Raw genomic sequence first — 27,334 nt, 5'->3', positions numbered from 1 at the left:
GTTACAGATATAAGTTACGTAATGCATATCTGTTTAACCTGTTTGAATAAACAATAGTCAATACCTTACTGTCGGATATGGGGGTTTACAGAATAGAGAAAGAGGACTGACAGTGCAGCTTAAAAAAGGGGGCGGATACAAAATAATGTGTTTGTGAATTTACTTAGTAAAGAATGGAGTATAATAATATTAGATATTAAGCAAAATAAATAGAGAATTAAGAAGAAATGCTTCTAAAGTAAAAAATTAATAATAATAAAAAAAGCCTGTCAGTCCCCATAACTAATACATAACCTGTAGTGGGTACATAAATTTCCTTCTGAGTTTTCTAATAAAAATTAGGCAAGTATGAAAGGTGTATTGCAATAAGTTATTAGTACTTATACCTATTCTATTTATTTATTAAAAATCATTTTATTTCTTAATAAAAAATAAATTGTGAAGAGATATCAAGTGATGCTTTTAAAATGACAGACCATTGATGCAAGGTTATCGTGGTGAAAAATTATATGCAAAAGGTGACTTGAATGAGAAACAAATATTTTGGCTAGTGAATGTATGCAAGTCTTTATATTGCATAAGACATGGAGATGAATAACATAGTTTTAACACAAATAATGCAGATAAATCCAATTCATACAGACCTGGGAGTAGAAGATAATGTATAGTATAGACTGAGTTAGTTAAAACATATTTTACTTGCTAAATTAAAGCAAAAAGGATTAGACACAAGTAAATCATACTTATGAAGTCTTCTCCATATTACAATATAAAATTACAATAAAAGTACAGTACGGGTAGGGACTTATTTTTATGGATGTCTTAATCCGTCTAGTCGGATATGAATAATCGGACATTTTTATGGTAGGTAGTATGTTCATTAAACAACAGATCCAGGTGTGAATGGTCCTTTCATCTTAATCCGTGTTGCTAAAATTACGGTTCACTGATTTCAGAATCAGATTACCTGTAATTTTAACCCCTCAGTCACTTTATTGATTACATTAGTTCTACATCGTATTTGACATAAAATATTTTTACAGGTGAAGTACTGGAGAAAACATTGTTTAATGAAAATAGCCTATTTTTGTTAATTATGGTTTTGATATTTCAACTGTTAATATTTATTTTCTTTGTTCCTAAAATTTTTTTTTATTTTATGTTCCTTTTCGTTTGTTTTTATTTTTTGCATCTTTTTGTTATTTGTTTGCATAAATTGTTTAAACATATATATTTTTACATGTATTCTATTTTTCTTGAAGCTTACGGTTATTTTTATTTTACTGATTTATTTTCCACGTAAATCCATTGATTAGCAGAATGCTATCTCAAGTGCTGCTGCATACATTTTAGTTTGACGCGGTCACATGCAAAATATTTCTAAAATTTGTATTTAATATTCTGTCTGTTGTGTCAGTTCCGAGATAAAAATAATTACAGTGAGCAACACTTGTATATTATTAGTAGCTTGATGATTCTTTGTAGTTTTTACTTTTTACTGTAAACAAATATTGTCCGAAAGTTGGAGATGTATGACTAAAATAGAACGCAAATAATAACACTAGAAGAAAATATTGATTCTTCCCGGGCATAAGTTTATTCTAAGATTTTCGTGTTTGTTCATTATGCTAAATTAATATAATTGATCTGCATTTGGGGGTAGGGGGTAAAAGGGGTCCGGATCACGAAATCCCGGGCTTAAAAACACGAAGTCACAAGGTCCCAAATTTAAATAAATTTAAATCCCGACATCGCGAAAAAAGAATTCCCAGATCCCGAAAGGGTTAATCCCGAAATCCCGAACTTATTTGCATAATATTAATTTACGCACAATCCATGTAACAAAGGAAACTTGTATGTTATATTTTTTTTATAGCAATTTTTTTTATAGCAATCTAAAAGAAAAAATTGCCGTGAAAAGACAATTCCATGATACACATATCAGTGATCAACAGCGTGTGCACGTGGTTGAACTTTAACTTGACTCCACTCACAATAATATTGAATGCTAATAAAAGATATTAAAGATCGATTTTGTCCACTGCACGAGATTTTTATATGGCGGGAAATGTCGTAACAGTAAACACAGGTGACCTTACTGACCGACCGTGGGAAAATTCATTCATGATTAAATTTGATGTGGAATGATTGACAGTATTGTGTTTTAGTTTTGAGGCTCTTGATCGATTTACCAGAATAGAAATTTAATCGATTTACATACATGTATAATAAAAACACGATTTAGTCTTCTTTAACTATTTTTTGTTTTATTTTTATCAGTCATTTCCCGGATTCCCATTTAAATAATCTCCTTTAAACTTCGGAAATAATACAACATCGATTTAAAAAATCAAACTGACTGCGCGAGCTTTAGAATGACTAGAAGTACGACGAAAAAGTAAAGACAGCTGATCATGACTAGTACGACTAGCCTTCAACCCCATTGGGGTATAAATGTGCATTTAGTCAATAAACTATATAAGGTTAAACTTTGATTTTCGTGTATCGATTTGATACAATTTGTAAAATATATTTATAACACCGGCGATTTTCATAAAATATTTTAGACATGAAAATAGAAAGGCATATTATCTCGAGTGTCAACAAAATAAAAAAAATAGGAATCGAAATATGATCTCGGCGTTATAAATATTGTATTAAAGGAAACCAATTGTTTGACTTTCAAAGAGATTAACGGGAAATATGTCAAAATAGAAAGCACGAGTGATCTATCTGACCAAAATGTTTCACTTGCGAGAAATGATTGGCAGGTGTGAATAGATGTAGAGGCTCCGACGGGGAAAGTTGTATCAGAAGGAAAATAACTTAATTCACAATGCCTATATATATTTCATAAATACGATATGTTGGCCTTATACTTAAAATTGAGTTTCTTATAATAACATATAAAGGAACAGGACGTTAAAAGCGGGAAATAATATAACCATCAACGAAAACGCGTATAATTTACGGGATTGAAGTCTCAACAATTTGATTTAACTTCTATTGAAAACAGTCTTGGTTGTTATTAGGCTTATTGTTTTGAATTAGATGAAATATTTACGGTTTACAAATACAAATACAAAATAGTTTATTGGCACAAAACTATTGAAATAATTGGCAACACAATATATTGTTAAAAATCGTCTTTATTTCATTTTCAAATTATAAAAAAAATAAAATTATATTTAATTTTAATTTTTATTCTTATATTTAATTTTAATTTTATTTCTTATATTTAATTTTAATTTTATTTCTTATATTTAATTTTAATTTTAATTCTTTCTCTTTGAATACAAAACAATATTTTACATTTATCTATCCTCCATAAATACTAATATATCTGTACAGGTAAAATTTAATTCTAATCAAGTTGGTACAGATTGATTTACGACCTTCCACTTGGATATTGCACAGCAGGTGTTTATTACACTGGGACAACTGTCCGACCAGTCTGACATCTAGACGGATTAAGGCATCCATAAAAATAAGTCCCTACCTGTACATGTATGATATAATGGACATGCATATAAGGAAAACAGTTTATAGAATAATACTAGCTTTCATACGTAAAAAAGAGAAAAAGAAAGTTTGAAAAGTCATATGATTCTGTGACGGTGACGTGTGTACTGATGATGACAATGATGTTCCGTGCCAGTAACAATAACCTCTATCAAGGCACAAAAAATCTGTTTGACCATTTTATGAAATTTTGAACATGTTTGAAAATTTTAATATTTTGTTCATTCAAAAGTTCCATGTGTCCGCAAATTAATAGTTTTGTATTTAAAACAATGTTTTCGGATAGCCAGTTGAGATTATTGAATAAGATTTTTCTACATAATGTGTATTTTGGACAAACAAAGAAGTAATGGTAGACATCATCAATATCTGACCCACAATGACAAGAAAGATCATTTATAAATTTATAATATTAGCTCTAAATAGATCATTGTTTAGAATGAAGGGGAACATCTCAATTGCGTTAGATGATATTCAATTTCCTTGGGCCGTACAAATGAAACGTTTCAATTTTACACAATGGCCTATCGTTTTTTTAATTCTTTCTGTTATGCATTACTACTCTCTGTTTTCTGTCGTGTAGATAATCCTGAAACCAATTCAATAAGTTTCCGTCAATACCATAAGCTTTCCATATAAGGCCCCTGTGCCAAACTTTGTCGAAGTTGAAGAGAAGTCACAAAATACAAAACAATTTATAGACTGAGGATATACCACACGGAAAAAATATCACAAAAAAAATAAGCCAGTACTCATAGAACATTTTCAATGGGATTATTATGGAGGAGAAAAAGACATATGAATATATATTACTGTTTTAAAACTTCTTTAAATCTTACTTATAATACCCCCACCTGTTATGTCATTCTTATTACACATTTATTTCGGGCAGCTTTAGTAATTCAAATTTTACACCCAACACTCTTGGTAAGGTGATAGGTAATTTATGACGATTGTTGAGAATTGTTTTTAAATTATAAGAGAGTGATCTTGAAATGTTCTATTTTTTATTTTATTACATTTATTCATTTTCGAGTTTAGGAAATTTTTCATGAAGCTTGATTAATGAAAAAATTTAAATCTAAATCATGCAAAGGATATAATTCATGCCACAATAAAGCCATTTATAGATACCAAGCCACTTTGACATGTTGTTTTTATAACAATTATTTGATCATTATTGATATCTATTTTGAATAAATTTTAGTAACAAAGTTACTTAATATATAATAGATCAAGAACTTTGTATTTTTTAAAATTATTTTTTCTTGTTATATGAAAAATAATTTCGAAAAATATTGTGACTTTTTGTCCTGTGAATTTTTGTCCGTGACTTTTTGGCTGTGACTTTTTGTCCTGTGACTTTCTGTCCTACATTATTTATGACCTGTCTTTTTGTATTATTAAATGTAATTCAATTACCTGTTAAACGTAAACATTTTTAAGAAATATCTCTTTATTTTTGGTGAAATTAATTATTGATATATTATATCGGCATTGCTTGAAAGATCGTCAATGTCGGATGACGAATTTATATCTTCTACTTGATTATTTTCAACAAGTAACGGCTCAAACTGATACGGTTGAATATCTTAAGTTTGAGAATTGCCTTGAAAACTGCTGTCAACGCCGTTCATTGTTTAATTTTACAGGAATATGATCGACTTCGTCCTTTTTGAGACATTTTCTCAGATTGTATCCACTGACGTCATCACGATCACGTGACCGGTATCTCATTAAAAATCAAAGATTACGACAAGCGCTGGATTCTTTGAGCATTAAAAGGCCGTTAAATGAGGTTTTGACAAGAAAAAATTATTACAATATGTTATTTGACCAATATTTATTAATTAATTAAAAAAAAAAAAAAAAAAAAATTGTGTCACGTCTCCTTTAACAATAATATAATGAACATGCATGAAATATTTTTCACTGGACATGATAAGCAAATACCAATCAATTTATTTGCAATTTAACATTATATTGTCTCATTATTAGCTTTGTATTTATGAAACCAACTTTACAAATAAGTAAAGATTAACACTGCTAAGAAAATAACATCATGCTTGAGCTATCACACTTACCGGTTGACATCGATATATGTGAAGTCATAGTTCTCCTGGTACCACGGCATAAGGTCTGCTACGATGTAGTTTAACATTTGGTAATTTGCCTTGCAACGTCTCAGTTGTCCCATTCCTCTTCCATCTGAAGCTTCATGCCAAGCAGCCACAGTTGAAACATATTCAGCCTCACAGTCAAATCCATTGCGCTGCATACTGGCTGCTACATGGTAAGACAACAGCTTTTCTGCATCCTCTACGGACTGGGGTCTCTGTCCAGTAAGTGCAGCATGAGAAAGACCTGCTCTTGGATCTAACAATGCCTTGTCGAATGCCTCTGGGTCCAGTTCTTGATATCGACATTCCCTTGTGGATGTAGCTATGCGTTTCAAAATATGATTATGGTCACCTCTCTCATGATACTGTTGGCACGTTGTCTTATCAATTTCTGGCACATACAAGTGTTGAGAGAAATCTCTCCCCTCTGATCTCAAAGTGGTGATAGTATGTCTATAAACGTATGTTGATACTAAACTTCTTAATCTATCAATGGAGGATTCTGGTGTATCTTTGCGGAATGGATATGGTGTGTACCCCTCTGGTACTAGTTTACCACGCAAATAAACAATGCTGTCTTCAAAAGTAAGACCATCATTTAACATGTCAACAATGTCCACTAAAACATGTGATGGTATATAATTATTTGGTAACTCGGCAAATGGGATGCCATTATCGTCATCTATAAAAAAAAGTATAGAAGAAATATAAATGTTTGGCACAAATCAAAATATTTCATAAAGCATGTAAAAGAAACCAAAATAATATGAATCATCACACAATACATAAATAACAAAAATTTGTTGCAATTTAAATGATAGTTATGGTTTCTTAGTTAAAAATAATTTCAAATCTTAACTAAACAATAATTGAGGTCCAAAATATGTTAGACAATGTACATAAGTAAATGTATAATAAACATGTGTAACTATGCGGTATGGGTTTTGCTCAGTGTTAAAGGCTGTATGATTACTTTCTGTGTCATTTAGTCTCTAGTTAAGAGCCGTCTTATTGGCAATCATACCACATCTGCTTATTTATTTTTATTATTCTAAAAATATAATACATACCACCAGCATAGGTAAGCATGGATTCCAATGTTGCTTTTGACATTTTTCGGACAACTTCTTTGGAGTCATGAACTAGTTGCCAAGTGTGAAGAGGGCCAGTGTCTCCCTGTGTCCTAAGAGAATTGAATTCTCCATCAGTTACTAGACCTGAAAAAGATGTCAGGTTAAATAAAATAGTCCTTGTAAATTGTATTTTCAATAAACATATCATATATAAACATAGAAACTTGGCTAATATATAATAGGGAATACAAGAAAGTACATTGTAGTTCCAAAATTTCAGAAGGCGTCTACTGCCACTAAATGCAAAAGTAAAGCTGTGTGTCTTTAGGGCTCAAAGTAATAAGAACAGTTTAGTGACTGCATATCTTCATATAAAATGTTTGGTCATATGATTTTTGTCTATCTAAATAATATTTTTTCAGTATCTTTAATATATAAAACAAATTTCTACAATTAAAATTATTTTAACTTACCAACAACATGAATTCCAGCCTGTGTCAAAGCATCTTTAATTGGTGCTGTTATGTCTCTGACATATTGGTCTCTCAGAGATCTGTAAGGTAGGTACTGGATTGGTAACGCATAGGGCTTTACGTTCCTCTGTTCATCAGAAATGGCAATAACGAGTATGTGGGTTGCTGCTGTCCTCTTTTTCTTGAATAGGTTCTTCAAATATATCTGGTATTCCTGACTTGTTGACTTAATAGCTGCTCTAGAGACTGAATCACTTTTAAACGTGGACATGAATGCCAAGCACTGCTGCAACAGAGTGTTACATTCTACAACTTCCCAGTTCAGGCCTTTCAGCGTTTCTGAATTTGCAGTTTTTTGATTCATTCTCTTTCTAAAGTCGTCTGTTGCCTTCTTAAATGCATCTTGAAGAAACTTCTCATCCAGCTCTAAATTTACCAAGCCTGTTGCTAAACAAGTTTTGAGGTCTTCTTCAGTGGTGGAATGTACAGAGTTTATCCAGGCGAGTCTAGATTGGTATTCCGTACGTAAAACCTCCAGCTGCCCATCATTTAGGTCAACATCCCCATTCCAAATATCTTTTACTGAATGTTGTAAGGACTCTTTAACATCGGTTCCATCTAGCTTAAGCCAAAACCGCCCATTTGGATTACTTTCAGTAATAGATTTTACTGCCGGAGTCTAAAAGAGAAAAACAAGAACATTATATATTGAATTTCGAATGTTACCAAATACTTCTGTATCATGCTTTTGACAAAGGCATTTTTAATTGGCCAGTTTAAATTTTGAATGGTTCATAAAACCTCAGAACTGAATAACCACAGATAAACAAATTGTAAATGTATGTAACATTCATAAAATGTAAGTCAAGACAAAGCAGCTGAGCTTTGTTGGGCTGTTTCTTTATTAACATTTTTTTTTTCAACATTGGTATTACTGAATCATGTAATTAGTGTCTAAACAAAACTACTGTTGACGACAGTATGTTTGTTGACTTCTAGATTGTGTATTGCGTTGTTTGGTTGATGCCTCATTGACATAGCTTCAACTTCTCTCTTTCTCTCTCTATATAAATATATATATAGTTGCTGTTGTCTCTTTCACATTCCACTACAATTTATTTATCAATGTAGTGGTGAAAAAGGTATTATGTCCCTTGTGAATTACAAATATACCTGTATTTTCGGGGTGGTGGTAAATTCTGAGGTGGAAGTTCTTCTCTGAATTGTTCTCTTGCTCACAGCTGCGATATTGACACGTGCCTATTTAAAATAAAAGACCATAATTTAGTTATCCTTATTCGTTTGATGTGACTAGGCTGACAAAATCCGACTGGGTAAATAAATGTTAGCAAAACAAATTTTAGTTGAAAAACTTCAAATTAAGGTTAATTGATATATTTTAAAATATTTTTTTTAAATCAATATAAAATAAAAATATTCACGATATTCGTTTCTAAAATATTAATACATAGTCTTTATACATATATATATATATATATATACAAGCTTACCAAAGAGTCAACATTGTTTTTAATAACTCGTTCTCAAACTTGTATGACTCACAAAAATACGACATGAATTTGGATATTACATGTAGTTTTATTGAAAGAAATGAAATAATGTATACCTTCAGTGGATCACCAACATCTGAAGAAGGAAGGCCACTCCACATTGGTCCTCTAATCAAACGACCTAGTCTGTCTTCAAATTCTGCATCTAAGGTTTCCAACCATTGATAATAATCATCAGGTATTGATATCTGAAATATTGTAATGTATAGAATACAATATTCATGGTACAAGTTATGTATGATTTTTTTTTTAAATAAATGTATTGTATGTAACGTCAACACACAGTTTAAGATACAATTTGAAAAAATCAATTTACCTGGTGTACATATTGGCTTTGTTGTGTCGATACTTGGGGTGTTTCGTATCGTGTTATACTTGATAACTTTTTGCCGCTGGACCTTAAATATAATGGACACAAATTCAGGCTATATCTTTATTCTTGCTATCAAGTGACCAAGTCAACATCATGAACATTTAATTACAATTGTACATACATTATGAATTAACGATATCAAAATAAAAGAAACATACATGCATATAAAGAACCTTAAATATAAATTCTGTATATTCCAAAATCATCTTTTAACAAGGGAACTAACTCTCATCTTTACATTCTTTAAATATATATATGAAATTAGAGTAAACACTCAATTTGGATAGTCCCTGACTATTTGTCATACTAAATACTTTATTATAAACCTTTAACAATGAACATTGTAAAATTGTATATCTCAATCTCGTATGTAATCTTCACATTTCAAGCTCAAATTGAACTGGCAGTATATTTTATTTCTTATAAAAATTAATAACTTATATTATAAAATGCATGATCAGAATTGAAAGACATAATTAATTAAGGACTTTCGAGTAATATATATTTACTTATATCTTTGCATTCTTGAGTAATAAACATTATTTTATAGTCCTAGTATCCCGGTGATATAAACATTTTCTCTTGTTGATCAAACCTATTTATTTCCGCCTTCCCAAGACTTACGGCTTATTGCTCAGTTTCCTGAATATCTTAGAGTTGAACTTATCTATAAATATCATTTTAAATATTCCTTTGGTTCTTATTATTTCTAAAATTGTTTTCTTTAAACGAGTATCGTTCTAAACAATATCAAATTATGTCCCTTTTAATATTATAAAATAAAACCAATAGCTGCAAACATGTAATCTTTACGGAACTTATCATATGCTTAAATTCTTGATTAAATTACCTAATATTCAACAAACCTATAAACTTTACAAATTATATATATATACTTATCGTAACTGAATAAGTTCTTTTACTTTAATTTGATTTAACAAAATAAATCCATTAAGAGTTAAATTATTATTCTTAATTAATTGTTAACACTTATACTTTACATACCTTAAATATAATGGACACAAATTCAGGCTATATCTTTATTCTTGCTATCAAGTGACCAAGTGAAGTTTATTATCAAAATTTATCCCTTAAAACCTTTTTTCCACGTGGTCACTCAAAGATCAACCTAAATTTGTTTGTCCAATCAAAAGATAATTTATTCCTCAATTTAAAATTAATTTGAGTTACTCCTCCCTAAAACCTATTATACAATAGACGATTATTTTTTTATAAAATAATCGCTTTGCCTTCGGCGGGACGCTATCCCTATTGATAATGATTTATTGTCTAAAATGTGCCCCTTTTCATAATTATTAAAGCTTAATTTATTTCAGGGGGATTAACATGTCACAATCTTTTTGATAATGTTTTCTATAATTTCCTGTTACATAACATTGCGTTGTAACTTGGTTTAAAACTTTTTAAATCAATTTATTATGTTTCTCTTTAAAATATGAACCTCTTTATTTAATTGTAAAGTTTTTGTTCTATCTATTGAATATACTTTCATTTATTAAATATTCTTCTATTCTATTTTGAACGAATATTTTCTACGTCACAAATACCCTGTCGGACAAAAAAAACTTTGGTCCCTCAAAGTTAACTGTATGCTAAATAAAATAACATCAAAATACTCATTGTTACTGTTTCTATATAAAAAAAATTACACCAATAACATATATACATATATACATGCACATCAATTTTCATCTATTCTACATTTGTAACCTGGATTCATTTTCACTCATGGTTTTTTGTATTTGTTTTACCCATGATTGAATCAATTGTTCTGATGGATGAACACCATCCACCAGTTTTGCATATGCATATCTTTTCTTTGATCCAGTAGATTTGTGTACATATGCTTGTATTAATGGAGTTGCCAATTCAGATGTTTTATTGTGGCTTATGATATATATATTTATTTGATGAACAGCCCAATTTAAGTTGTCTTGCATTTTCATATATTTTTCTGTATGAAGAAGGAATTTTGTTTTATTTATATAAAGTCTATGGTAGTTCCATTTTTCAATATTCATTGTTGTAATTGGAACATAAATGATATAGCAATTTATTTTACTTAACCTTTCTGTAATAAATTCTACGGCATGTTTAATTTCAATGACTTTGTCACTTTTTTTGTCAAAATATACTTCTTCATATGTTTTCTTGTAGTCCTTGTCTTTAACACAAATGTCAGGAATTCCTGCCATAATGTAAACTAATTTCTTTTCTTTTATATTTTTCAATTTTTGAAATGCAATTTCACAAAGATCAAAAAGTTTGGCACCTGGTTTAACAAAAAAATCTTTGCATTTAATATGTTGTTTGATTCCACGTCCTCTACTGGATGAAAAGAAGTAACTATGGTTAAATATCTATAACAAAATAATACAACATATGATTAATATTCAAACATAATGTAACATATATATGATCATACATTTTCACAAATAAAACACATTTACATTTTTGTTAATAAGTAAAAACAGAATACGAGATAATTTTTGTATAAAGGTAACAAGGTCGCGCAATATACGGAAAAATACATTATATTCGGTTATTTCTTGTAACAATATCCATGAATTATATCTACACATTTGGTTTCTCCACACAAAATAATGATGTTATTGAATCCTATCCTTCTATGTTGAACGTATAACACATGGTATCTTGTAGTTCCTTAGTATTCTCCAATATTCACATATATTTCATTTCTTCGAATTCCTCTGTTTTTCTCATTTCCACTAATGTTAATGTCATTTAATAATCCGGTGCCATTTTTCACAATCCTAACCTTACTATATATTTTTTTATATGATGACAAGATAGAAAATATTCATGTTCAGGCAATTATCAACAAAACTCAAGGCTCGTTTATGATTTTGTACATATTATTGTGTTTTAATAAAATATAAACAAAAAATGGTTGTTTTAAAATCTGTTTTAAGCGTAAAGCTTCCCAGAAAGAAATTTTAATACTTTTAGGACCTACTATAGATTTTTGTGTCAAAGTATTCGTTATGATAAAATCTTCCCAATTAATATGTAAACTAGGTCTAAAAATTCCAGAAACACTGAGACTTTCAACTTCTGGTGGCATTGAAAAAGTCCAATATGATGGACATAGTGGTAGCTTGCAAAGGGGAAGAGTTAAGCAGTTTGAACCTGTGGTTATCTCTAATGATATAAATGTGTGTTGAGAACTTTTCCTCTTTTTGTATAATACAAGAAAAACCACAATGACAATCAAAATACCAATGATGGCCACCAAAATATGATTAAATTTTAGTTCATTAAAAAAATTTGATGAAATTGGGTTTGATGTTGTTGTTTGAATGTTTTTATAAATAAATGATGGTGCTGTCATAGCTTTTACATGGCAAGATCCTTGAAGTATTATTATTGCTGTTGTTAGTTTTTTTATTTTAAAGAATGCCCATATAGCAAAAATAAATGATATGGATGCTAGTACTGTTCCTATCATGCCTAAAATACCATTTAAATCAGGCCAACTATCTTTAACATTTATGATTCCTTCTAGCAGTGGCTCTGCCAAATTATGGAAAACCATGCCTTCTTGTTTTGTAGCTTCAGCCATTTTTGTAAGGCTTAAATGATTTCTTCTATCATTTGACAAAAATGTTGAAAAAGAATGATTATACATTTTAAAGTTTGGAATTGCAATATTTGGTAATGTACTAAATGTAGAATTAGGTTGAATATCTTTTAATTGTTTAGCATCAAAAAATTGTTGTAATAAAGCAAGATTTATTGGATATATAGTAGTTATATTATTTGATCTTTTACAATTTGTAAATGATGGTGGAATATATAAGTTTTTAGTTAAAATAGAACATCTGCATGGGATTTGAATTATACAAAAATCACAACCTTGTTTTATTATTTGTTTTCCATTACAATCCATATTTAACTGGGGGGTTTTATATATTACTACAGATGATTGTGTTAATGCAACAATTTTTGGTTTTATTACATCATGTAAAAATCTGAAGTCACACAATTGGTTTACCTTCTCTTTTTGGTTATTATATATTGATATTAAACATGAGTTTATACTAGTTGAAAATGATTTCGTAAACTGACAATGAAAATTATCATTATATTTGGTACATTTTTCTACTTCTTGGTCTGACAATGTTATATAATATTGTTTATCTTTTGTAATAGCTATATATTTAGGGGTATTTAACAATTGTGTAGCATGAGTTGTTGAATTATGTGGAAATGGCAAAGACGTTACTTTATACAAGTCAAATTTTGACATTTTATATGCTAATGGTATGTTTAACATCACAAATATATCAGATTTATGTTTTGAAAATACAAAATTTTTGGTATCATAATAAAAATTTTGACTAGTTTGCGAAATATAAAATCCTGGGTATTTTGTGTTTAATACCTGTTGTATCCTGTTTAGTGTGCTGGTTATAGTTGAAGGTTTTATTAGTAAGGGAGACAATTTTCCCTGTACTAAATCAAAAATTCCCAATTTCAATTGTTCCAGTTGCTGATTAATTTTTGAAGATAAAGAAAATGATTCTATTATCTTTGCTTGAAGATGCAGAAATAAATTTTCTGCTTCTCTGACATTGTCTAATACAGATTTTTGCATCATATTAATTTCATTATGATTGTCTGATATTTGCGTAACTAGGTTTGAAATTCTTTTATCCACAGAAGCCATATATGAAGATTCATGCTGATCATGTTGAGCCATTGTATTTGTTAACTTTAATGTTCTAGTAGTTAGGGCATTTATGTGCCTTGCTAATAGGTTTACATCATCCATAGTTGCTGTATTGAATAGAGTTTTTGATAATTGCCCCACGAAAGATAAGATTGCTCTTTTAGATTTTCTTCTACCTTTGACTAGTGTTGGATTGTTGGTTGGTATTAATTCTTTTATCACATTTACGGTTTCATTTAAATTAACCACATTTTGCTTTTGCAACAAATCTAGTTGTACAATCATTTCATTGTATCTTCTGCATATTTGCTTTTGTTTACATTGTTGAATTTCTACACTTCCTTTCTTTATTGGCATTTTAATTTGAAAGGTATGTTTCCAGACATCTTTTCCAAAATGAATTCTACCTTGTTTTTTAAATATAATGCCATAATTAAGTTTAAGAATTTGTTTATGAGTAGACTTTGCTTCACTTAACTGAATGAAAGCTGCTAACATGATGAATATCCAAAACAAAATGGCAATTGGGCTGATCAAAGCAGACACCTGTCTTTTTATCTACAACGAGAGAATTTTTGTCTGTTAGATCCAAGATATACACATTAGAAATCGTACGTTTTTCTTATGTATAAGCACTAATTTATCTTTTTAGTTTTACCTAAATTGATTTATTCTCATGATTCTAACAAAGAAAGTTCAAATATTGTTTTAGGTTTGATAATTTTTGTTTTGTTTGCCGTATTGAAATTTATCATGTATTTGGTCACTCTACAAATCATACTTTTTTTCTTTTTTTTTTTTTATTTCACATTATTTCCCTCAATATTTTACTATGCGCATAGTTTTAGGGTAAGATTTTCTTATTTTCCTTTATAGTTTTTCCATTTCTCCTTATCAAATTTCATTTCGCTTGACTATATAGGATTAATTTTTATTTCCTCCTAATTTTTATAGCTAAAGCTTAATATTTGATTTTTATTCTATATTTTTCTCATTTAATCTTTATGTTTTTGATTTTGAAAACATGTCATATGTTTTCTTTTTCTTATTTTTCCATCTTTGGTATGTTTATTGTGAAAGTCAACCAACAGACCTTCACCAATGTCTTTTTCAGGTATCCAGGTTGTTTTTTTATATCCAACCCATTTGACCCTGTAAAAATTTTGCCCATTTTGTCTTTTCTTTGCTACTAGCTTTTCAGCTTCAAATTGATTATCATCATTTAATTCATCATTCTCATTCTGATTATCATTTTCTTGAACATTATCATTATCATTTTCTTGAACATCATTGTTATCATTTTCTTGAATATTTTCTTCATTATTTTGTTGTCCGTCATGTGTATTGTCAGTCTGTTGTTCGTCTACTTGTCTATCTACTTGGGGTTGCCTATGGTCCCTAGGATCCACATATATTTTTATTCTATTTGCATGGATTCTTGACTTTATCAATTTATGATCACTTAACCTTCTTAACTTATAAGTGTTTTCATTGGCATGGTTAATATAAAAAGGACCTACCCATTTTTCATGGAGTTTAGGTGCCGACCCTTTAGGTACTTTCATGCATTGCATCAAAACTCTGTCACCTACCTGAAATTTTGGTTTCGCTGCCTTTTTGTCATAGTATGTCTTAGTTTTTTCCTGACTTTTACTTACATTATTCTTGGCAATTGTTTGGACTGCTTTTAAGTGTTCTATAAGATCATTAATATGTTCTTTCACTGACCTACCTATGTTTTCTTTCGGTTTAACTGAGATATCAAATGGTATATTCATTTCCTTTCCAAAAACCATATGAAATGGGGAGTATCCTGTTGACTCTGTGTTTGGTGACATCCGTAAAGCCATCATAACACTGGGAATTAGCTCTGGCCAATTCATTTGGTCTTTAGTACAATATGTACGCAAGGTCTGAGCTATTGTACTATTCATCCTTTCACACGTTGTATTTGATTGTGGGTGATATGAACTTGTTGTGTGACGTGTAACATGGAAAAGTTCACATAAAGCTTGTATGAGCTTTGAGCAGAAATTTTGACCTCTATCAGACACCAAAGTTTTAGGACTTCCAAATCTAGTAAATACCTCTTTGTACAAAATATGAGCAATTTCCTTAGCTTCTTGTGTTTTTAGCGGGAATGCTTCAGCCCATCGTGAGAAACTGTCAACCACTAGTAATACATGTTGATACTTATCTTTACTTGTTGGAAATCCTGATAAGATATCCATGTGCCATCTTTCAAATGTTTCTGCGACTGGCAGAGGCATCAATGGTGCTGGTCGTTTATTTGTTGGTCTTTTTGCTCTCTGACATGCATCACAAGAAATGACATATTTGTACACATTTTGATACATACCAGACCAGTAGTATTTTTGTTGTAAAGCTGCATATGTTCTACGAAAACCTTTATGACCTCCACCAGCTCTACAATCATGGTATGCTTCTAAAGCTTCTTGTCTCATGCATTTTGGAAGTACAATTTGTTCAATCATCACTTCTGATCTAGGTACTCCTTTTGTTCTAGGTAGGTATTGATGTATTAACTCACCTTCTGTGCCGAACCTGTACAGGTCTTTTTCGTATATTATACTTTTTGCCTTTTTATCATTTTGAGGTAATATACCACTTTCTAGAAAGGTTACTAAGTCTGACAATTCTGTACATTGTCTTTGTAGCTTTGCTATTTCTGACATATCATTTAATCTTACCTCCTTGTCATTTGTATCATTTATGGCAGCAATATATGGTTTTTGAATTTCATATTCAAATGTAATTTCTGTTAACATACTTACATCTTCTGGTTCATTTGTTTCTAAGCCTAGTACTTCGACTTGATTAATATCTACCTTTTCAGGGGTGGGTGGGTAGGGTATTCTTGAGATTGCATCTGCATTTTTGTTATTTTTACCTTCTTTGAAGATGATATCAAAAGTAAAATTCTGCAACTCTAGTGCCCATCTTCCTAATTTTGCATTTGTATCTTTAACCTTATTTAGCCATAATAGAGCTTTGTGGTCAGTGAAAACAGTGAATTTGTCATGGGATAAATAGACCCTATTGTGTTTAATTCCTTCTAACACAGCCAAACATTCTTTTTCACTAACAGTCCATTTCTTTTCTTCCTTTTTCAGGGCCCGACCACCAAAAGATATTACTCTTTCCCTATTTTGGTCATCTTTTTGACCAAGTATATACCCTATCGCTTGACCTGATGCATCTGTGGTTAGAATAAAAGGTTTTGACATGTCTGGGAATGCCAAAATTGGTGCAGATATTAACTTTGATTTTAATAATTCAAATGATTCTTGGCATTTGTCTGTCCATTTGAATTCACTTTCCTTTTGTAGTAGGGAATTTAATGGAATTGTTATTTTTGCATAGCCTTCCACAAATTTTCTGTAATAGTTACATAAGCCTAGAAATTGTCGTACCTCATGTTGGTTTTTAGGAGCTGGATGATTTTTGACAATATGAATCTTTTCAGGATCTGTTTTAACACCTTCTTTTGTCAAAATATGGCCTAAGTAGTTTACTTGTTTAACTCCAAAGTGACATTTGCTTGGTTTTAGTTTGAGGTTAGCCTTTTTGAGTCGGTCAAAAACTTGATCTAAATGATACATGTGATCTTCTAAATTTTTACTAAATACCAGAATATCATCTATGTAAGCCAATACATTTTTCCAGTTTAAACCTTGTAATACTTGACTTATAACTCTTGAAAAAGTAATACTGCTGTTTCTCAGACCAAATGGCATTCTTGTCCATTCATATATTCCTGAATGAGTTACAAAAGCAGCTTTTTCCCGTGAATCTTTGTGGAGTGGGACTTGCCAATATCCCTGACAAAGATCGAGACTAGTAAATATAGTGGCTTTTGCTTCCCCAATAGCGTCAAAAACGTCATTTAAGCTTGCTAAAGGCCAGCATTCTACAGTTGTCTTAGAATTTAGCTTGCGATAGTCTATACAAAATCTAAAGGACTTATCCTTTTTCTGACAGAGCACAACTGGGCTGTTGTACGGGGAAGTGGATGGTTCAATAATCTTGTTCTCTAACATTTTGTCAATTTGCTTTTCTATTTCAGCTTTAACTTTGGGGGTTGCTCTGTATGGGGGTACTCTAATAGGAATGTTGTCAGTAGTTTCAATTTTATGTTCCCCTATATTACATTTCCCCAATTCAGACAAGTCAGCTGCAAACACATCTCTATTTACATTTAAAAATTTCAAAAATTTTTGTTTCTGATCATTTGTCATATCTGATGAGTCAAGGTCAAAATCTATTTTACTTTTAGATCTTTTACTTTTTTCCCTTTTCACTTTTGAACTATTTATATTTGCTACACATTTGTTTTTTTGTTTTTCACTTTTATCATCAGATAAGCTTTGAATACTATCTTCAACCACTGGCATCACATTTGCTATTATGCTAAATTTAGGTATTGTGACTGCCATATCAGTAGGGTTAATAATTTGAAGTTTTGAACCTGCTTTAGAAACTTTTACTAAACAAGAGGCTCCTATCAGTTCATATTTTTTTAGTAAAGGTAGTGGTTCTAATAATACTACATCATTCAAAAAAATATCTGAAATTTTTACTGAAACATTTGCCATACTATTAGCAGGTACTTTAAATCTTTTAGCCGTTCTTGCTTTTCCAGATTTTGTACTAAGGAGGGAAACTTGTAGTGACCCTTCATGTATATACAATGTACGGGAGGGATAATGGATATTACATTTATTTTGTAATAAAAAGTCATCACCTAAAATTACAGGATATTGTAAATCTTGAACTACATGAAATTTGTGTTTAATGACAAGTCCTTGAAATTTAAGTGGGAGTGTAACTTTACCTAATACTTTATGTTCTTCACCTCCTACTCCATAAATATTCATGAAATTTGTTCTCTCAAGTTCTATTTTACTTTGATTTAACTTGTTTATCAAGTTTTCTGAGACACATGAGATAGAGGCACCTGTATCAACAAGTCCTATTGTTTTAACATCATAAATTTCTATTGTAATTTTATTTTTATCCATGGGGGTAATTAAGTTAACTCTTGGAGACTTGCCACTATGCCCACTTTTAGACAGCCGCCTAAAAATAGGCTCGCGTCCCTAGTGCCTAATAATTTCGCCTCTTATGTTTCTGATACTATGACATTGCCTTGAGTAATGTCCAATTCTTTCACATTTATAACATTTTTTATCACTTGCATCGCAAGTTTCCCTTTTGCCTGAACATGACATATTGCCACATGCTGTGCATGTGTTGGTTTTATTATATGAGTTCCTGGCATTTGAATTGTAAGCTGGTCTGGCTTGTTGATAATTTGAATTCTTTTGAAAATTTCTTTGACCATTAAAGTTTCTGCCAGGAGTTCTATTATTTTGCCAATTTGGCTTGTTTTGATCATTTTGATTGGCCTTGCCAAAGTTGGCCTTCAGTTCTTGATTTTCAATATTTAAATTTTCTACCTTGTCAGATAATAATTTAATTGTCTCACTTAACGATTTAAAGTCATTTTGTGAAATGGCATTGATTGAGATTTGTTGACTGATGTTTGATGCTAAGCATTTTTCTGCAATGACGGCGGCTTCTCTCAATTCGGCCATGTTTTTCGGATTTTGTTGTATAATGGATTGTTGTAGCGCTTGTTTAAACCCTTTTCTTGCTATTTTTAGAACTAAGCATTCTGGGATTCGTTGACTTGTAGCTTTTAGAGTAAGTCGGTCTAAAAATTCATGTACACTCTCATTTGACGCTTGTGTTGTAAGAATATCTTCATCATCTGATGTTGTAAATCTTATTTCTAGTAGTTTTATAATTGATGCTAGATTTGTTTTTGCTGAATCTGGCAAACTTTGAAACCAAATTTTTGCTGGACCAGATAGATAGAATGTTAACGCATTTATGGCGTTTTTGTCTGTTAGGTTTTGCAGTTTAGTCCACGATGAAAATTGGGAAATCCATGATGAAGGTTTTGAAGATCCGTCATATATTGACGGTTGAAGGAGTGCTGTTGCATTAAATATAAAAGGTTGTACCTGTGGATTTTGTTGTGCTTGGTCCTGTTGTTGCATGTTTGTATGTTGTACTATTCCTTGTGTGTCACTTTCTGGATGTATTTCCACTGTAGTTATTTGACTTGTACCAGTTGTGTTTGTGGTTGTACTAGTTGTGTTTGTGGTTGTACCAGTTGTTGTGTTTCCTGTTGTACCAGTTGCTGTGTTTCCGGTTGTACCAGTTGTTGTGTTTGCAGTTGTACCAGTTCTTGTTATTCCGCTTGTACCAGGTGTTGTTCCAACACTTTCTGTTGTTTGCTGGTCTCCTTCTGTGGTTTTGTTGGTCGACCGCAAGTTTCTATTTAGGGGGGTGCTTGGCATTTCTAAATTTTAGGTACCGTTCTTTCCTCTCTCCTCCACCAAATCTGTTGTGTCGATACTTGGGGTGTTTCGTATCGTGTTATACTTGATAACTTTTTGCCGCTGGACCTTAAATATAATGGACACAAATTCAGGCTATATCTTTATTCTTGCTATCAAGTGACCAAGTCAACATCATGAACATTTAATTACAATTGTACATACATTATGAATTAACGATATCAAAATAAAAGAAACATACATGCATATAAAGAACCTTAAATATAAATTCTGTATATTCCAAAATCATCTTTTAACAAGGGAACTAACTCTCATCTTTACATTCTTTAAATATATATATGAAATTAGAGTAAACACTCAATTTGGATAGTCCCTGACTATTTGTCATACTAAATACTTTATTATAAACCTTTAACAATGAACATTGTAAAATTGTATATCTCAATCTCGTATGTAATCTTCACATTTCAAGCTCAAATTGAACTGGCAGTATATTTTATTTCTTATAAAAATTAATAACTTATATTATAAAATGCATGATCAGAATTGAAAGACATAATTAATTAAGGACTTTCGAGTAATATATATTTACTTATATCTTTGCATTCTTGAGTAATAAACATTATTTTATAGTCCTAGTATCCCGGTGATATAAACATTTTCTCTTGTTGATCAAACCTATTTATTTCCGCCTTCCCAAGACTTACGGCTTATTGCTCAGTTTCCTGAATATCTTAGAGTTGAACTTATCTATAAATATCATTTTAAATATTCCTTTGGTTCTTATTATTTCTAAAATTGTTTTCTTTAAACGAGTATCGTTCTAAACAATATCAAATTATGTCCCTTTTAATATTATAAAATAAAACCAATAGCTGCAAACATGTAATCTTTACGGAACTTATCATATGCTTAAATTCTTGATTAAATTACCTAATATTCAACAAACCTATAAACTTTACAAATTATATATATATACTTATCGTAACTGAATAAGTTCTTTTACTTTAATTTGATTTAACAAAATAAATCCATTAAGAGTTAAATTATTATTCTTAATTAATTGTTAACACTTATACTTTACATACCTTAAATATAATGGACACAAATTCAGGCTATATCTTTATTCTTGCTATCAAGTGACCAAGTGAAGTTTATTATCAAAATTTATCCCTTAAAACCTTTTTTCCACGTGGTCACTCAAAGATCAACCTAAATTTGTTTGTCCAATCAAAAGATAATTTATTCCTCAATTTAAAATTAATTTGAGTTACTCCTCCCTAAAACCTATTATACAATAGACGATTATTTTTTTATAAAATAATCGCTTTGCCTTCGGCGGGACGCTATCCCTATTGATAATGATTTATTGTCTAAAATGTGCCCCTTTTCATAATTATTAAAGCTTAATTTATTTCAGGGGGATTAACATGTCACAATCTTTTTGATAATGTTTTCTATAATTTCCTGTTACATAACATTGCGTTGTAACTTGGTTTAAAACTTTTTAAATCAATTTATTATGTTTCTCTTTAAAATATGAACCTCTTTATTTAATTGTAAAGTTTTTGTTCTATCTATTGAATATACTTTCATTTATTAAATATTCTTCTATTCTATTTTGAACGAATATTTTCTACGTCACAGCTTCTTAAATGATACATGTACTTGTGACATTCTAAATAGATATTCTCATATACCTACTCCATGTTTATCAATTTAAAGGATTAATAAACCATTCATAATTATTAATCAATTGCAATATATACATTTGAGAAAATATAAAATATTGTTACAACCAACTAATAAATTTTAGCTTCTGACAGCTGAACTTCTGGAATATTAACATCTTCTATTTAAACAATTCATGTACGAAAAAAAATAATTGAAAATTTAATTAAGATAATTACCTTCTTTGTATTTGAATTACTGAAAAACTGCAACTGATACTGAATCAAACCAAAGGGCATCCTGTCAACTGGCATAAGTGGACTATCAGATTCTGGTCTTGTGGTGCCGAGACATTTGGCAAAATCTAGTAGCACATTTGGTTTCTCTTTCTTCTGCAGTATATCCATTGATTTCAGTGATAGGCTTGGAAATTTCTCTGGTGGTTGTTTTATCCCATTTTCAGCACATACAGTTTTAAAAAGTGTGTCTAGAAGACATAGTTTGTCTGACCTTGATACTTTAACAAAGTTTTTTAATACCATCTCATATCTCTGGCATGCCGTAATGGTATCACTATTATCAAAAATGTGGTAGATGTTTAATAAGTTGTCCTCTTGTAGTAATGAATTAAGCAAAGTTTTCTTATTCATCTCAGAATTCTGCTGAAAAAACTGTTTAATAAGTTCTGTTGATTGTTGAACATCTAATCTTTGGAGTGACTTGAATAATACTTTTTCAATGACGTCACTTGCAGGTGATAAACTGGTAATGTTCTCGGGTTCCAGGAATCCAGAGTCATTACTGACCTCCCTGATGTCCTCATAATCACAGCTGTAAGCATCTTCAGCTTCTGAAATTGTCGAATATGTTGTTCTGAGTTTATTAACTATCCTGGATCTGCATGATGTAGCTGTAAAATTAGGAAAAAACATCTATAGTTAAATGTCAAGAGTAAATAAATATAATGGTAGGTCAGTTTTTTTAATTTATTTTGTTTTTAAGGGGGGGGGGGTGTATTAAACACATCTTCAAGTAACCTTTGCTATAACATGGCATCCATTTAATTATCTGGGGTTAATGCTTCTCTTCAACAGGATGAAAATCTCAACATATACGTAGTATAATGAGTATTTGATATAATGCATGTACATATGTATCACTTTTGAAATATTTACACAACTACATGTATCATACATGTCTAACATACTACTCATGCTACTGGTCAGGTACACAAATTCATGAACAACATGGTAGTTTGTTTTCAAACCACACAAAGCAAGGCCAAATAAACACAATTTTAGTCTCTCTCTCAGTCTCTGTCACACCCAGGTGACCTTGATCATGAAAAAACGCATGATGTATACAATGTAGAGGTATTTTAATATAATTTAAATTATACTTTGACTTACCACTGCGAGTGGAACCATCTATCATCTGAATATGTTCTGCTGCTTTAATCCAATACACATGGTCTGATCTCATGGATGGCCATTCACTGTTACTAGTTTGCAAATCTTTATGGAGAGCCACAAATTCAATAAGACTACGATCTTGATCATCGGTCCATGGTCCTTCTCTGCTTTTCTTCTTTGGGGGACTCTTTACTGGTGTACGTCTAACAGGTGACCAGCCAAGTTTCCTATTCCTTTTCTGAGTATTTGAACAGATGCTCAATGGTGCCTAAAATTTCAAAGTTTTGGTAAATTAAGTCAGACTTTAACTACAAATTCATTTCAGAACAAATAGTGTTTTTATATTCATTGTGTACAGATTCACAGAAAAAATGCACATTCATAATTCATCGAGTCTTCACACTTCAGTTTGGCCAACTTTCGAGCTTGTACAAAATTATTTGGGCCTGTAATTTTTTGTCTCCACAAATATATTTCCATAAAATTCATTCAGTATGATTTTCATGCGCAAAAACATTGTAAAATTATTTATTAACTAAGTGAAAATTCATGTACGTAACAGGATGTATCATCATTTTAACACAAAACTTTTTTTTACAGCAATTAAATTCCATTTTTTAGCTACATGTACGTTGTAATCCTACATGTATTTTAATTGACCATCAATAATCATTTAAGATTAAATTAAGAAGAACTATATCTAACTGAGCATTGCCTTAAGCATTATACGTACCAAAGGTGTTGAAAATACTGGTAAATAATTCTCCTTGACACTGTCAACAGGACTTTGAAATAAGTTTTTCTTTGGATTTTTCAAAATTGAAACATATCTGGTCACTGGAGTATCCATTTCATCAACTGCATGTCTGTAATCAAGACAGAAATTATAAAGAATATAGAATAGTATATACATGTAATCAACAAGTTGCATAAATATTTTCCATTGGCAAATATTGGACGTCAAAAAGGGGGTTCAGATCATCGTTTCTAGATTTCTATATCTTTTATTTTTTTCTACTATTACCCAATTGCTCTTTATAATATTCTTCCTTAACATGGATCAAATATTTGCCACTGGATGTTCAACAACCAACAATCAATCAATATTTTCTTATTTCATCACCTCTATATTTTTTTATCAACTGGTATTTTTTTGGCCTCACTAACAGTCTTACTTTTTTGTGCATTATTCTAATATCTGTAAAACACTATTATTTCCTTATTGTTTACCAATTTTTAGCCCAATACATGTACATGGCAATTGAAACAAGAAAAATAAACAAACATAACTGCTTGGGCATTTAGAGAAATCCAAGATTCTGTTACAAAAAAGATCTTAGGAAATTATTTTAGCACTTTATTTACTATTTTTTTATTAGAAATGTCAATTCATTTTTCCTGGACAGGTGGAAAAAGGGGGGGGGGGACAAATTGTTGTTTTCTTTGAAAATATGAGGGAAGGAAAAAAGACATTCCGTTTCAAAAACAAACTTGTATGTTATCAACATTATTGCATTATAAACCTGATTAAAAATTCATACTATTCCAATCAACATGTACATGTATGTTACATAATCTCTAAAGCTATTGCAAAGAGACACTAAAAAACACACAGGTGTCAATATTTACACACACATTGATAAGTTGTCATAAATCACACATGTGGACGCTGGTATTAATTTACAACTTGTTTAAGAGGTAAAATCAAGCTGTGATTCATTTCTGATCTAGATAAAGAATTTTCAGTAGCAATTAAATAATGTTTGACAATTTTTTTTGGTGACCTGAACTGGGAGGGGGTGGAGTGTGCCCCCTGGCAAATACGCCTATGAAAAGTCAGGAAATACATGCAATAGAAACGCAAAATATTGTAGTACCATTGTGCATGATGTGCACCTGATCTCCATTTACAATTTGAAAGCCATGTATGGAAGTTTAAAAATACATTGTACATGAATACTTAAAAAAAATAAAAAAATCACCATTTAAACTTGGAATTCTAGTTTTAAGTCGTCTCAATGAGAATCATACAACATATGTATGATCTCCATATTTCTATATGCTCTCTGACATACATGTAAATGTACATGACATGTATTTATAGTTTTAAACATATGCATATATACATGTACATGTATACTTCATATCATTTTGATAACATACATCATGCACATGAACATGTAAAACCTTTATTTACAGTTTTTTTTAAAAGGAGACCCATGGAAAGATAGTGTATTGAGTGATACTTTTAAATCAGTTTATGTATCAATTTTAATATAACCCCCCTTAATCTGCATCTGTACATGTATCTAAACCATGTAAAATTATTTTTAAAGCTATATATGCACATTTTTTTTGTTGTCTTATGACACATGACCTATAGATTTTTCTTTATTTTAAGGGTATGTGTGATTAGGGTTGTTCAACTAAATCGTTATTTTAATTTTCTTCACTTGAAATTTTCATGCATCATCAGCAAAAAACTGAAAAATAAGGAATTTTCCGTGGTCAACTGTGTAGTCAAATGTGGAGACTTAAGGAGACCTTTTGAAATTTAAAATTCTTTATGAATATTCTTCATCATGTTAAATTTTTAACTTTAAATCTCCTAAGGTTTTCTTGTGCGACTATAAAAATTGACATCAGGTCCAGAGGCTGAGAGAGAAAAACGTAATGGCTTCCGATAGTACCCTTTTTAAACTCTTCATTTTCTTACAAAAATCGTTGTTTTACACTAATTCGATAATATGGGGACGAAGTCCCCAATTACGGTAGAAAAATCAATAAAAAAAAAAAAAAAAAAAATCGGGAAAATTTCCCGAATTTTTCATTCTACTAATGAACTCAAAATCGTTAACTTTTTTTTTCAGATCTACTTCCTGTTCCGGTTTTCTCCGCTTTTGCGCAGATATCTGTCTTGTTTGCATGAGACTTTGAAAAAAATTATATTTATCAGTCTAGTAAAATATAAGATTGGATCTCAATACAAATTCAATTTTAATAATTGTTTGATATAAAAAAACGTTACCTGATGAAAGCGTTTCTTTTGTTTACATCGAATATGACGTCATAACTTAAAGAACGTCACAGCTAATTCTCTAACAACAGAATCAAAATCGGGAACGTTACGTAGGTATTTCGGTTTCTTTTATCAACGTGATTGAATTAAAAAAAAAATACATACAGACTTCGTCCCCATTCACAGGTTATGCCTGCCTCATATTATGGGGACGAAGTCCCCAATAACAGTAGAAAATTCAATAAAAAAAAAAATCGGGAAAATTTCCCGAATTTTTCATTGTACTAATGAACTCAAAATCGTTCAATTTTTTTTATGTCATGTTTTGAAATCCCGGACCTGCGCAGAAATGTACAATATACTTCCCTTTTCCGGTCTCGTTTGTATGAAACTTTGAGTAAAATATATATTTATCAGTCTAGTATAAAATAGGAAGGAACGCGCAATACTTATTTCATTTTTAATAATTCCTTGATATGAAAAAACGTTACCTAATGATAGCGTTTCTTGTTTACATTGCATATGACGTCATAATTTAAATAACGTCACAACTAAAATCCCTAACAACAGAACCAAAATCGGAAACGTTACTGTATTTCCGTGTCTTTTTTTTTGGACAAATAATTGAGTTACAAAATAATAATTCATACAGACTTCGTCCCCATTTACAGGTAATGCCTGCCTCATATTATACCCTTAAAATATTTATATAACTGGAGGGCATAAACAAACATAACTCACCTTTCACTATCATTGATCACCGTTATCACCTCATCAAAATGTCAAACTAGTCGTCTCTAATCTCTTAATCACATAACGGTAAACAAGCCGATTTCCGGTCACGTGATATAATTTTTTATGCACACGACACCTGTCGTGTCGTCCCTCCTCTGGTTGATAAGGTAGTGTAATCGATGACACATTGCCGATTGATTTGACTTCACGTTTTAAAGTAGCAATTAATTATTTATAGTGTTTAAAATGATAAAAATCATAG

At 30.6% G+C, this 27,334-nt stretch overlaps 2 protein-coding genes across 2 annotated transcripts in view; both read right to left on the bottom strand.

Annotated features, from left to right (window-relative positions):
* The window catches only part of LOC139495725 (uncharacterized), a 29,569-nt gene extending 2,387 nt beyond the window's left edge, over nucleotides 1-27,182 (bottom strand). The window contains exons 1-9 of the mRNA XM_071284054.1: nucleotides 27,079-27,182; nucleotides 24,052-24,184; nucleotides 23,316-23,586; nucleotides 22,146-22,816; nucleotides 8,816-8,947; nucleotides 8,362-8,448; nucleotides 7,189-7,867; nucleotides 6,713-6,859; nucleotides 5,607-6,324 (exon numbers count right to left, since the gene is read on the bottom strand). Of these exons, the coding sequence (XP_071140155.1) occupies nucleotides 5,607-6,324; nucleotides 6,713-6,859; nucleotides 7,189-7,867; nucleotides 8,362-8,448; nucleotides 8,816-8,947; nucleotides 22,146-22,816; nucleotides 23,316-23,586; nucleotides 24,052-24,168 (2,822 nt within the window). The 5' untranslated portion in view covers nucleotides 24,169-24,184; nucleotides 27,079-27,182. The remainder of the gene's footprint in view (nucleotides 1-5,606; nucleotides 6,325-6,712; nucleotides 6,860-7,188; nucleotides 7,868-8,361; nucleotides 8,449-8,815; nucleotides 8,948-22,145; nucleotides 22,817-23,315; nucleotides 23,587-24,051; nucleotides 24,185-27,078) is intronic.
* LOC139495723 (uncharacterized) lies at nucleotides 11,314-20,343 on the bottom strand. Its single transcript, XM_071284052.1, has 2 exons — nucleotides 19,897-20,343; nucleotides 11,314-14,404 (listed from the first exon to the last, which is right to left on the bottom strand). Exons 1-2 carry the CDS (start codon nucleotides 20,233-20,235, stop codon nucleotides 12,002-12,004), a joined length of 2,742 nt encoding a protein of 913 aa, XP_071140153.1. The 5' UTR covers nucleotides 20,236-20,343; the 3' UTR covers nucleotides 11,314-12,001.
* Nucleotides 27,183-27,334: the final 152 nt, after the last annotated feature.

This window comes from Mytilus edulis, chromosome 11 (genome assembly GCF_963676685.1).
Source record: "Mytilus edulis chromosome 11, xbMytEdul2.2, whole genome shotgun sequence".
Classification (NCBI taxonomy): domain Eukaryota; kingdom Metazoa; phylum Mollusca; class Bivalvia; order Mytilida; family Mytilidae; genus Mytilus; species Mytilus edulis.
Note: the sequence above shows the minus strand (reverse complement) of the source record. Positions and strands in the feature narration are given on the sequence as shown.

Excerpts from the sequence above, each read along its gene's own strand:
- LOC139495723 (XM_071284052.1), bottom strand. The coding sequence starts at position 20,235 with ATGCCAAGCACCCCCCTAAATAGAAACTTGCGGTCGACCAACAAAACC. Across the intron at positions 14,405-19,896 it reads AAGCACAACAAAATCCACAG|ATAAAAAGACAGGTGTCTGC; the intron begins GTACAACCTTTT and ends CTCTCGTTGTAG.